Source organism: Barbus barbus, assembly GCF_936440315.1.
Source record: "Barbus barbus genome assembly, chromosome: 15".
Lineage (NCBI taxonomy): Eukaryota > Metazoa > Chordata > Actinopteri > Cypriniformes > Cyprinidae > Barbus > Barbus barbus.
Genome location: NC_136743.1, coordinates 19,321,468 through 19,334,531, shown reverse-complemented (window position 1 = coordinate 19,334,531; position 13,064 = coordinate 19,321,468). Strand labels below are relative to the sequence as shown.

At 36.1% G+C, this 13,064-nt stretch overlaps 2 protein-coding genes across 2 annotated transcripts; one reads left to right on the top strand and one right to left on the bottom strand.

Annotated features, from left to right (window-relative positions):
* The first annotated feature begins 4,008 nt into the window (after positions 1-4,008).
* thap4 (THAP domain containing 4) lies at positions 4,009-6,754 on the top strand. The gene is made up of 5 exons (XM_079435669.1): positions 4,009-4,254; positions 4,486-4,639; positions 4,739-4,848; positions 5,766-5,869; positions 6,020-6,754. Exons 1-5 carry the CDS (start codon positions 4,230-4,232, stop codon positions 6,134-6,136), a joined length of 510 nt encoding a protein of 169 aa, XP_079291795.1. The 5' UTR covers positions 4,009-4,229; the 3' UTR covers positions 6,137-6,754.
* Positions 6,755-6,866: 112 nt separating this feature from the next.
* On the bottom strand, positions 6,867-10,398 carry bokb (BCL2 family apoptosis regulator BOK b). The gene is made up of 4 exons (XM_079435668.1): positions 9,786-10,398; positions 9,398-9,526; positions 8,275-8,438; positions 6,867-7,488 (listed from the first exon to the last, which is right to left on the bottom strand). The coding sequence occupies exons 1-4, from the start codon at positions 9,967-9,969 to the stop codon at positions 7,369-7,371; spliced, it is 597 nt and encodes a 198-aa protein (XP_079291794.1). The 5' UTR covers positions 9,970-10,398; the 3' UTR covers positions 6,867-7,368.
* Positions 10,399-13,064: the final 2,666 nt, after the last annotated feature.

Below are 13,064 nucleotides of genomic sequence, written 5' to 3'. Positions count from 1 at the left end.
TCCTAGAGCTGGCCTCCTGGCCAAACTGAGCAACTGATGGAGAAAGGCTTTGGTTAGACTGGTGACCAAGAAGCTCATAGTCACTCTAGTTGAGCTCCATGATCATATATGCAGATGAGAGAAACCTACAGAAGGACAAACACCACTGTAACACTCCACCAATCTGGGCTTTATGGCAGTGTGGCCAAACTCAATCCTCTCCTCATTGAAGACACATGAAAACACACTCGGAATTTGCAAAAAAAAAAAAAAAGCACCTAAAGGACCCTCATACTCTGAGAAACAAGATTATGTGGTGTGATGAACATCAATTCTAAGCATCATGTTTGAAGGGAACGAGCTGTGCTCATCACCTGCAGAGTACAACTTTTTTTTAAATTTGAATAAAATGAAAACTAAAAGAATTTCAAATCACATGAGCCAATATTTTATTCACAAAAGAGTATGTTATGCACTGTAGATGATGAGATTTGCAAAGCCTTTGACATTGAGGAACGTTGTTTTGAAAGTATTCCACAATCTTTTTACGCACTCTTTCACAGATTGGAAAGCCTCTGCCCATCTTTACTTCTGAGAGACTCTACCTCTCTAAGACATCAGACCTGATGTCAATTAACTTAATTAGTTGCTAGATGTTCTCCCAGCTGAATCTTTTCAAAATGTCTTGCTTTTTCAGCCCTTTCAGCCCTATACACATAAGAAACATTTCTTGGAGAAACGCACAAAACGCAAGTTTTTCCATGTCTCTGAGGAGGTGTTGTCATCTGCTGAAGTCTATTTTTAAAGGCACAGTTCATCCAAAAATTCAAATTCTGTAACCATTTACTCACCATCATTGTATGGAACACTAAAAGATATTTTAAAAAATGTTAGTGACCAAACTCCCATTGACTTCCATTATATTTTTTAACCACATAATCAAAGTCAATGGGAACCAAAACTTCAAAATATATTAAGAAAGTCATGCAGGTTTGTAATGACATGAGAGTGAATAAATGACATCATTTTCATTTGTGGGTGAATTATCACTTTAATAAGTTTAGGACTAAATAAAACAAAGCATTGATTCAAAAGCATTAATATTCTATATCCCTGTATTTTTTCAGGAATCCTTCAGGCTATAAGAGCTCTGATGATAGTGGCAATTTTAGTAAAATAGTGCCTAGTTTCATGATGCAATACCCAACCCAATACAATCAAAAGCAAGGAGAGAAGGGAGGAAAACATTGTGGGAATGGCATGGGCATGGGCACAGGCATGGGGGGCATGGGCATGGGCACAGGCATGGGTATGGGGGGCATGGGAGGATTTCATTCATTTGCTTCCAGGTAAGAGGAAAAAAAAGATTTTTCACTCGCATATGATTCACAGGTGTCTGATAAGTGCTGAATCCTGTTATCTCTATCTTTGTTTTGAATGGTCAGGTACACATTTGGTCCTGCCCTCTATGTAGCCTGGGTAGGTGGAGCTTTGTTACTTTTGGGAGGAATTTTGAAATGCATGGCATTCATTACAATGCAAAAGTAAGTTTCACTCCAACACAGACCTCTATCTATCTATCTATCTATCTATCTATCTATCTATCTATCTAAATAGATGTTCTATGACACATATTAGGTTGATGGGTTGTAAGCTAACTAGCATGTTCTATTTTAGCAACACTGATACGAGAGATGGCTATATTTACAAAACCACAACCCAGCGCAGTGGGGCAGATGAAGACTGTCACCTCCAGAGAATGAGAGGAGAACAACAACAAATTTAATCAATGAATTTTTTTTTTCTTGTCAGTTATGTCAGACCTATGTAATGCCTTGCACTGATGAACTGAAGAAATCTTTTTGAATGCTGAAGATATTTGCAGTTAAAATGTGTTAAGTGATTTATAATGTTGAAAAGTCTTGATTTTATATGGGTGAATTGGCCAGATAAGGTGCTTAAGATTCAATAGCTAATCAATGTAAATAATTTGCTGTTTAAAATTATAATAAACTTTTGCCACAACTATAATTGACATGATGCAGCTGATTTGTTTGGTCAAGCACAAAACAATTTCTTCAATTAACCGAGAGTGGAGAAGAGAGGAGAGAGGGGAAAAGAGTCAAACTACTTGCTGATTTTCTGTAAGGTTGATATATTTCTAAGACAGAAGTAAACATCTTGAAGTGTATTACAGCTATGTAAATATCATATCATAGACTTGTATTTTTACATAAAGCTAATTAAAATTAATAACCCTAACCCAACCGCTAAAAGAACACTGTGGGGTAAAAAAAACTTAATAAATGACTTCTAAACATTTTGGCAGTCTTAAAAATCTAATTTCATGTGATATTTACAGAGCAATTTTCCAATATTTCTAAAATATTAAATCTCAAAATATAGTTCAGCCTTTCCAACAGTGTTGGGGAGTAGTTAACTACAAGTAGCGACGCTACTAACTTAACTACATTTTTCAGTAGCTTGGCAGTAGCTCAGTTGCTTTTTAAAGAGTGTAGCTTTTCCAGTAGCTAACTACTTTTTGCAGCAAGTAGCGGTGTAGCGCGAGCAAAAGCTACATTGCGTTTTGTCGAGCCTGCGCGAATCAGCGCGATGCAAGGATATTCTTCTTGTTAGATTACAAACTCATTTTTTGCCATTACCGCCACCTGTTGTTTAATCACGCATCTTGCGGCTAACGGTTCACTGACGTACAGAAGTGGGTTGACACACCCATATTATCCATGATGGAGCAAGACGTGGCGGCAGATTTGGAGGATGGAGAAACAACTAACGTTAATTACCCATGGCCTTATTTGTCCAAGTTCATGTCTCTCAAAGAAACGACAAGTAAAGGTTACACTTTTTGTAACAGTCTGAGATATTTGAGTGTTGTGTGTAATAAAACAATACTCTTTGAAATCATAATTGTATTGCATTGTTTTAAACACTAAATATTTTACTTAAAACATTCCTCAGACACTTATTCAGTTATTTATAATATACGTTGTTCAAAAAAAATCAAAAGTAGTTTCAATGTAGCTAGCTACTTTTTGATAGTAACTTGTAGTGTAGCTAACTACTTTTCCAAAAGGGTAGCTTGACTGTAGTTTAACTACTTTAACTTACGAGTAGCTTGTAGCTTGTCAAACTACAGTTTCAGAGTAGCTTCCCCAACACTGCTTTCCAATATTGATAGAAAGGTCTTTGCAAACATGTCATTCACATTCAGTGTTAAACCAAGAAGATCCTAACACGACTAGTGTTAAATGTGTCAGGAATCCTTTACAGCAGTGGATCTCAAAGTGTGGTACGTGAGCTTCCTCTAGTGGTACGCAGAGGAATCTCTGAATTAAATATAAATAAGGCCGCGTGTCCACCAAAGCGGTTTTTTTTTCCTGAGGCTAGCAAATTTTTCATTTTCACTGTTTTTTCTCGGCGCCGAGTGTTGAAGAATATTCATCTTTGGGTAAAACTAAGGGCTCATCACCGTCACCTTTTAGTCAGCTAACCAATCACAGTGGAGGACGGACTAATACGTCTCCTGCTTGTACTACGACTGAACAACAATGGAGAAGTTAATATTGCTTGTCTCCGAGTATTTATGTCTTTATCACATGGAATTGCCGAAGACGGATATAATATTGTTATGAAAAATAATGCTTGGAGAAACATTAACATCTAACAATGGACAAAAATGCCCCCCCTCCCCTTTTTTTTTCTATTATAAACACTTCGACAGCTTTAATGAAATTAAATGTTTAACTATATGGATCATAAAACCATTCTGCAGAAATAAAATGGCATGTACATGTATAAAAATGTCATGACTGAGTAGCTCTATTCATTTGGGTTTTATTAGTCTTTTCATTCATAAAGTCATTATTGTTTACCATTTCAGCTATTTGCAGACGAACCTGTATTAATTTTTGTGTTAACTTGATATAATACCTAAATACATTTATATATATATGAATATAAAATAAAATGAGCTATAGCCTACAGTAAAAGGCGTAGTGGAGCAAAAGTGTTCTTCAGTAGTGTAGAAGTAATCTTCGTTCTTCAGTTTTTTTCCGCGTGTATCGTTAGAGCGCCTAATAACTACATTTCCCAGAATTCCTAGTATCTAATCAGGAAGTAGACACACGCTCTATGATGGCAAACAGATAGTAGTTCAACCGCAGTGCGAAATAAATTTAGTGTCACCTAAATTGATAAAATTCGTGGTTACTTGAAAATATTCAAGCGGAATGTCATGCCCTTTCAATCTCTCTGGTAGGAAAATATGATTATTCTGTTTAAATTCATAAACACCTTTGTTTTATTTCTAATGGCTTATTATTTCCGAGCTGCTTAGTCTGTAGGTCAAACGTCAAATGTATTACCATTAAAATGAAACATGCATTTAATAAACAGCAGGTGCATCAGAATGTGATCGTGAAGATATTTTGCATCACGAACAAGCGTGCTTCGACCTTATTTCCCCTGCTGTCCGTGTTTCCACAGCGGAGCTGAACCCCGCAGTGCTGCCGCTGGACTGGCTCCTGGGAACCTGGCAGTCCGATGAGCCAGGAGAGGGATCCTTCCCCTCCATCACGCCTTTTCGCTACACAGAGGGTCTTCATTTCTCACATGTAGGGCAACCCGTGATCAATTTTATGTAAGTAACAAAACAACACAGAGGCGTTTTTTGTTTTTTTACTTTAGGCCATGTTCTGACCCACAGGCAGACAGTCAGAAATTATTTAATTTATTTCAGGTTTAATGCATTCCATGCTGAGAGCAAAAAGCCACTTCACAGGGAGTGTGGATTCATCAGGATTCAGCCAGGCACCAACAGGGTAGCCTTCATCATCGCACAGAACTCAGGTGTTTGATTTTTTTTTTTTTTTTTATCATTTCTTATGTAATCAGATTACAAAAAATGAAGTGCTTGTAATTGGATTGTTACTTAAAATACTCATAATCAGACTACAGCTACTTTTATTGATTAAATGATTACATATTATTTACACAATACGATTCATAATCGATTCTCTGTTAATGCTCACTTGACATGCATGCAGAAAAATAAAATATTTCATTTTAGTGTTCGTGTTTTTATTTATTTATTCACATTTTATGAATATATTTCATCTATTAATTTATATTAATGATTAGCTTTTCATCAACTCATGAACCCTCTTCTTTTGCTGCACAACATCCAGTTTAGGGTCCTTCATGTTGATAAAAATGCAATATATTTTCTTTCTTTATAATTTTATTATACTGAATGATCACGTGACTGGAGCAATGATGCTAAAAATTCAGCTTTGAAATCACAGGAATCAATTACATTTTAACATGTATTCAAATAGAAATCTGTTATTTTAAATAGTAACAATATTTCACAATAGTACTGTTTTTGCTGTATTTTGGATCAAATAAATGCAGGCTTGGTGAGCAGAAGAGAATTCTTAAAAAAATATTAAAATTCTTAACGTCCAAATTAATCTTTTGACTGGTAGAGTATATAACTATCATTTTATATGATTAGTTTCTCGTTTTTTATATATACATTATAATACAATTTTCTGATATGAATAATCCTATTCGAAATGATTCTTAAAGTAATCAAAAAGTAGTCAAGAGTACATTACCTAAAATGTGTAATCTAATAGATTACGTTACTAACTACAATTGTTGCAGTGTCATTTGTAATCATTAACTACAAATTTGAAAGTAATCTACCCTCACTGTCTATAGTACCATGCATTTTTTAAATCAGCTGTTTCTACCTCTTCCAGGTCTTGTGGAGATTGAGGAGGGGGAACTCACTGGACAGCAGCTGACTCTGCGCAGTACTGCCCTGGCTAGAACATCTTTTGCCAAGCAGCCTTATGTTCAACAGGTCTCATAACACAAAATGTGCACCTTGTCAGATTAATGAAACAAGCTCTTATGTAGTGATATTTTTATAAAGAAAATATATCTTGAATATTGCTGGACTGGCATACAATTTAGAATAAATGTTCCACTAATAATTTAGATTTGTGTTCAGATCTCCAGGCACATCCAGTTGAAGCCGGATGGAAGGCTGGAACAGACGATCTCAATGGCACTGGAAGGACAGCCTCTGACGCAGCATTTGCACATCACTTACCGCAGGACTGATTAACTGGCTGTCATGTGGGAGGAAGATGTGTTTGTGAAAAGCACTTGTACCAATGTACTCATCTGACACAAAATATTGATGGTTTATATATAGCAACCTGTGGGTGATGGTAATATATCTGTGAGTAAGAATGTTATCTTATCTGTGAGTAAGAATGTTATCTAAAGTAATAGATGTGATTTGACCCGTCTTCCCAACAAAACAAGCTTTGCAAATATTGTTACAATATATAAAGGGGTCATTTTGTATGATGTAGAACAACTACAATAAAAATATGAAATTGTCTTTTCAAATTTCAATTGTGTGAAGTTTGTTCATGGCAAACTCTTGTCTTTGAACAAAATTTTGCAAATACATGCTGTTCTTTTGAACTTTCTTTTTATCAAGACGTCCTGAAAAAATGAATTGCTGCTTCCCGAAAGATATTACACAGCACAATTTGTTTCAACATTCATAATAATAGGAAATGTTTCTTCAGCACCAAATCAGCATATTAGAATGATTTCTAAAGGATCATGTGACACTGAAGATTGGAGTTAACATTAAAGTACAAAGTATTTTAATTTGTAATAATTTAACATTTGTTTTTTTACTGTATTTCTGATCAAATAAATTCAGCATAAGAAGCTTTTTTTATATATATATAAATTATAAATTAGAATTTCCGTGATATTTCTAGGTTTTCCATGACCACTGGAACTCTTTCTGTTTATAAACGTTTAACTTCTCTCTCAGTTCACACATTAAAATCTTTATTTTTAAGATGTATACAGCTGGTGACAACAGTGTTTCACACACCACAAAAACTGTACAACTGAAAGTGCAAAGTGACACTCCAAACATCATTTTAAGCAACTTTGTAAAAAAAATCTGAAGATTGAACTCATCACCACAGATATTCAGTATAAAATCTCAGTGGAATTAATCCACGCGATGTATCATCACAAAAGGAGCTCCGATACCTGCATACCATATTTCTGGGTCAGTTTAAACTAAGACAGATATTGTGTAGCTCCAGCAATGAATATACCACACATTCCTTCACAGTGCCGCCACCCCCTATTTTAAAGAAATAATGAAAGGTAAAAGAGGATTAAGGTGCGCTTGAACCAGGGTGACGTGCTATGACCTTTGTGAGGGGCCGTTTGCTCCACAAACAGTACAATGGACCATTCAAATAGTTCTGGGAGGGAAAGATTCAGTTATCAGTCAAAAGGATGATTTCCTGCACAAGACTACTTCGTCAGGTAGACGTACATGGCCTTTAAGAACCGCCTCCATGTGAACACAACTGTTGATAACCAGTGGGCACGAGCTCTAGAGTCCATGTTCACCACACATTTTAAAATGTCCCCCTGGAAAGACAGATGAAAAGGAAACATTTGATATGCTATCACAGATCACATAGTTTGGGGTCAATAATATTAAAAAATATATATAATCTTCTCACCAGTGCTGCATTTCTTTGATCAGAAAATACAGTACAAACTATAAAATTCTAAAACATTACTACAATTTAAAATTGCTGTTTTGTAAGTTAATATTTTAAATTGCAATTTATTCCTGTGATGCAAAGCTGAATTTTCAGCATCATTACTCCAGTCTTCAGAGTCACATGATCCTTCAGGAATTATTCCAATATGCTGATTTGCTGCTCAAGAAACATTTCGTATTATCATCATTATTGCTGAAAACAGTTGTGCTGCTTAATATTTTTGTGTAACCCATGATACAATCCAAGAACATTTATTTGAAACAGAAATATTTTGTAACATTATAAATGTCTTTACTGTCACTTTGGATCAATTTAGTCCTCGCTGAATAAAAGTAATAATTTCTAAAAAAAAATAAAAAAAAAAAGTACAGTATGGAATTTCAGTAGCACAAAGAAAATAATTAAATGCACTAACACAGCATCACTACAGGTGGATAAAGGTCATTGCAAATCGAGTCTGAAATTTCAAATGCGTTTTTCCGTATTCCCCATCCTTTCCTATCAAAATGCTTGCTACGGATGCGAAAATGCATAAAATCGAACCTGATCCGAATTTGATTTTTTGACGGACGAAAGTTTATGGCCTCTAGCGGTTAGTACCAGTCTTGGTTCATTCAAGGTGGTAATAAAGAGAAAGAACACTTACCCATCCTCCTCTCTTTTTGAGCCATGAGACCAGGTTCCTACGCACAAATTCTCCCAGACTGTCCACTATGGTGTGCACCATGACTGGATGGCCCTGACGCACACAGTCCACCGCCAGCCCGGCTGCTACAGCGTAGATGGCCACCACTTTGCCCCATGTGATCCCTTGAAAGTAAAAGCAATTCCACAAGAAGAACTAGAAAACCGAGCCATCCATTTTTAGCAGCTCGAACACTTTTGCATTAATCATAATCATATAGTGTTTCAGATAACAGGTTATAAAGAGAATTCCATGAGGTTGCAAGTCCTAAATTGGCCATGTCTTCTTTTGCACCTTTAAATCTGACATGACACACTGCCATGCTTCACTAATGCATGAGTCAGGGACTGTTCCAATTGTTTATGTTCCTTCATATTCAGCATTCATTTAGAATACCTCCTCACAAACCTTACAGCTTTCTATCCTCTGTAGTAAGGTCTATGAGAAGCTCATCAGGCAGAGTGGAATGATACTGCCATGGTTTAAGACTCCACTGCAACCACCATGTACATCAATAGAAGCAGAACCCATATAAAATATGTGAGCAAATATGTACAAAGGAAAGAATGTGGGTATGTCCTTTTTAGGGTTTTTTCCATGTTCCGAAAAAAGACCACTGAAGAACTTGTCATTAAACTGATGATCAAAGTGCCCCTCTCAAACACACCACTGAAATCCAATAATAGGCTAAAGTCAATAGCTCTTCCAGTTTTAGATTTTAATTTGACTGTAATTTAATAAAAACATCATGAAATGTCTTGAAATGTTTTTTTTAAACCTCAAACCCTGCTCAGGCTAATATCACTTCGTTTACATTTGGAACAAATCCCACATCTCCAAATTCACTCCATTTATAGTAGTGATGTCCTCATTTGCAGTGTTTTTGGCTCTCTAAATAGCCAATTAGGTACTGAATTAGCAATAATAGCAACAACAAGATACCTAGCGAAAATAAAAATAATAAAATACTTAAATGTTCTTTTTTTTAAAACACCTTTTAAACACTTCAATGCAGGGACAGTGAGGTCATGCCCACAAACACTGCCTATAAAACACGTTTTATATTATCTTTCAGATCACTTACCCATGACTAGGATCTCAGTTGCTACAGAGAGAAATGCATCTGACACCACAGCATCCACTGCTACACTGATGTTCAGCTGCTTTGCGATATTACGATACACATACGGGCGCATACACTCCAGTTCATCGCCTGTAAAACAGTCTTTTGAGTATATATGTTTCCCCAACCTTCCTATATTTAGACCAGTGGTCAACCAAAATGGGTTTTGCTATAAATCACAGTATACGTTCATGAAAGACCATTCAAAAGAAAGAAATACAAATCTGAATGCTAACTTTTGATTTTGAGTTGTGTTATGAAATAGTCCTAATTTCTCTGGATGATATATTCTGAAATAGCATCACAGCTTTTAAGAGCATCAATTCACACTTACTCCTGGTTTTCTTACCCAGTTTTAGCAGCACCACAGATATATCTACAAGAGCTCCGTGTGGCTCGGGCAGATCAAACTCGACTTTTGACCAACTCAGTCCTTCCCTTACGATTCTGGAGTGAATGAAGTCCCTACAGAGTTCCTTGGACTGAGAGACGAGCTCTTTTTCCGTGGGAGTCCGATCAAACACCTCCATCATCGCTCAAACACATAATGTCCCGCATGTTTGTTTGACCCGACACAAAACGCTGCAACTTCACTAGTTGAAGTTGCCTACATAAACACCCCACAAACTCCACTAACATTCCGCAGCTCATTTCTCCGACGAAAGTCCAGATAAATTAAATTAGAAACAGGTTCGCCGAAACGTAAATAGCCAATCAGAGAAACAACAACAATTGAACAGCCCACATTAAATTCCTCGGCTAGCAAATAGTTTTACGCTACTCTGATCGATCGACCAGACCACTTCCGCTGCCCGATTTTATGATTTGTCATCTTCATGTCTCTTCCATCAGCCTGGTTTCGCAAGAGAAGAACACACGATGTTAAAAATCTACTTTCTGTCGTATTTCCATCGTGCTGTTCGCCTGTGCCCTGAATCAGACACTTGGAAGCGTTTTTTCTCGCTACCTGGAGCGCTTAGGTAACCACTAATCAACCAAGTGAACGGCTTATAGTCCAAATATAAACAGTCTGTGGCATCCTGGCAATGCTTGTAGTCTAGTCATATCAAATTTATTAAATTAATTCTAATCATCTCTTTCAAATCTATCAAATTCATACAACAGGATATGCGGGCAACATTAATATTAATTTCTTACAAATCACACTCTCATGTTAAAAGATGAGGGTTTTCTAACAGACCTTATAATTATATGTGTGAGGGCTCCACATAAAATGTTTATTTCATATTATGATTCTTCCCTAAGGATCAGTGGAAGTTCATTCATGCTTTGCTCTAGTGGTTGACCGGGTAAGTTATTATCTGTCTATGTTTAGCGAGCTAATCCTCTCACTACAAACCAACACAACCCTTTAAAGTCCTGTGTTTGACTCATGAACACCTCAGTGTGAGTATGTGCATTGACACTGAGATTCTTACAGACATGCCACTGCCAGTTTATTTCAATGCATCCACAAAGGAGGACTGTTTTAAGCCTATTCATTGCATTAAAATAACTAAAAGAATGTAATCTGACCCAAACAGTACTTGTGTGGATCCAGTGGGTAGCAAAAATGTTCTGACCCATATACCTTTTTATATGAATTTATCACAAATTGCTCTTACTAGACTATATTTGGTGTATCCTCATGCACCAAGCAGGCTATGCGGTCTATTTGTACTGTATTTGTCAAACATTTCATTTTTATGCAATCGCATTATGCTGTTATGAATGTATTTAGTGTAGATTTGAGTGCACAGATTATAGAGGCAACAGACTTTTATATAAAGAAAGTCACTATGAAATCAGAAACAACCATTCTTAGTTTTAGATATTGCAGTGATTATTATAAATGATTTATTAAAGCCCATCTTTTATTTCCATGTGCCCTCATTGGGTGCTTCTCAAACACGATGCTGCATCCTTCAGTCCAGTCTTTCTGAGGTTTCAAGGCTAGAGTCCTGCTCAACATTAAACACTAGAAGGAAACTAGAAATGGCTATGTTACGAAAATACTACAAAACTAACAATCTGAAGAATACTTAAAATCTTTTAGTATTAATGGTTGGTTTTATTGCTTCTGTCCTCATTTGTAAGTCGCTTTGGATCAAAGCGTCTACTAAATTATGAAATTTAAATTAATGCATTTCTACTGCAATAACATTATTAATGCAATTGTCTGTGGTCTCCCATTATGCACCGTTTAGTATTATGTGATTTATTTAGCCTACAACAAAACAACAGAAAACAATGGCTTTATCTTGCATTACGTTGGAAAAGCTCAGTGGCGTTTAATTTAACAAATTCTTTTTCAAGGATCTGAATGTGCAAAGGTTTGTGGGTATTTGAAGGATACACCTGATGCATCCTTCAAAACAGACGAAACGAAGGACAAAAAATGAAGACTGCCCACTAAAGATCCTTCAAATTGAGACATCCTTCAACAGCACTTGATGACGTGGGAGCTGAGAAATGCACCTTTCTGATTGAGGAGCACTCATAATCTTTAATTAACCATGTTAACTCCTCCCCCGATGCCATCTCTTCTCTGATGATGTGTGTGGGACAATAATCCCTCCCCCAGCAACCTGTCAGTCACTCACATAATATCACAGCAATTAGTAAACAACAATGATCCAATCCAAGATGGACAAAATCAAGTCCCACACAATACTTTTCTTAATTTGAGGAGCTGTTTCACTCAGATATACATCACAGGAAAGAAAATGCTTCCATTTAATGCTGACCCACCACATCACCCCCTACAAAAGTAGCCTACTGCTTTTAGGCCAATTGATAATCGTTACACACAAAACATTGAACAATACATGATATTTTTTATATTATTTGAAGATAAAGTCAACTGGAATTGGGTCAAGTGGTGGTGTTTTTGCCCACAAGACTTGAGCTGCATCTGAAATTGTAGTAGCTATTTTGTTTGAAATGGTTACCATGTTCACACAGGTACCCAACGTTTTGCTCCGGTTTCAGGGTTGAACGACATGTTTGCTGGAAACGGTGTGCCACTGGGTTTGAGATAAGATTTCTCTTGTTTGGTGGGTGTCAAAAAAGTCTACGCAGTATTAAAGAGACAGATCGCACAATGGGTCCAAGTGAAGTAATTTAATATGTGAAGATATTAGAAGACATGTTTGTCGTAAGAGTTTTATAGTAGCATATCAACATGATGATGATGCATTTGTAAATAAATGTAATTTACATCTAAATAAATTCACAAGAGCAAGTGTATTGTTTGCACATGTTTATTTACATTAAATGCAAAATAACTGAAATAATAAGAGCACAAGTATAGATCTGGAACTTCTTTAAGTCTGTCTAAATATAATGTAATTGCAATGTCATCTGGTCCATATCCTTTCCTCTATGTGCTAGACGCTGATTAATGTAACAAAAATACTGTACATATTTATATATTTTGCTATTGTATTGTGCTTTCATAAACTTTTCTATCCTCCTCTGATTATATAATGGTAAATATTGCAATATCATAGCACAACAACAGTGATCAGCAATAATGATAAGCCTAATACTCACAATAAAAATAATAAGGCCATAGATCATAACACAGTCTCGGAGGTAAGAAGTGGATTATCCTTCACCTGAAATT

Coding starts and splice junctions, on each gene's coding strand:
- thap4 (XM_079435669.1), top strand. CDS start 4,230: ATGTCATGCCCTTTCAATCTCTCTG. Junction 4,255..4,485: donor ATGCCCTTTCAATCTCTCTG/GTAGGAAAATAT, acceptor GTGTTTCCACAG/CGGAGCTGAACCCCGCAGTG. Junction 4,640..4,738: donor CAACCCGTGATCAATTTTAT/GTAAGTAACAAA, acceptor AATTTATTTCAG/GTTTAATGCATTCCATGCTG.
- bokb (XM_079435668.1), bottom strand. CDS start 9,969: ATGATGGAGGTGTTTGATCGGACTCCCACGGAAAAAGAGCTCGTCTCT. Junction 9,527..9,785: donor TGTGGTGCTGCTAAAACTGG/GTAAGAAAACCA, acceptor ACTGTTTTACAG/GCGATGAACTGGAGTGTATG. Junction 8,439..9,397: donor AACTGAGATCCTAGTCATGG/GTAAGTGATCTG, acceptor TTTACTTTCAAG/GGATCACATGGGGCAAAGTG.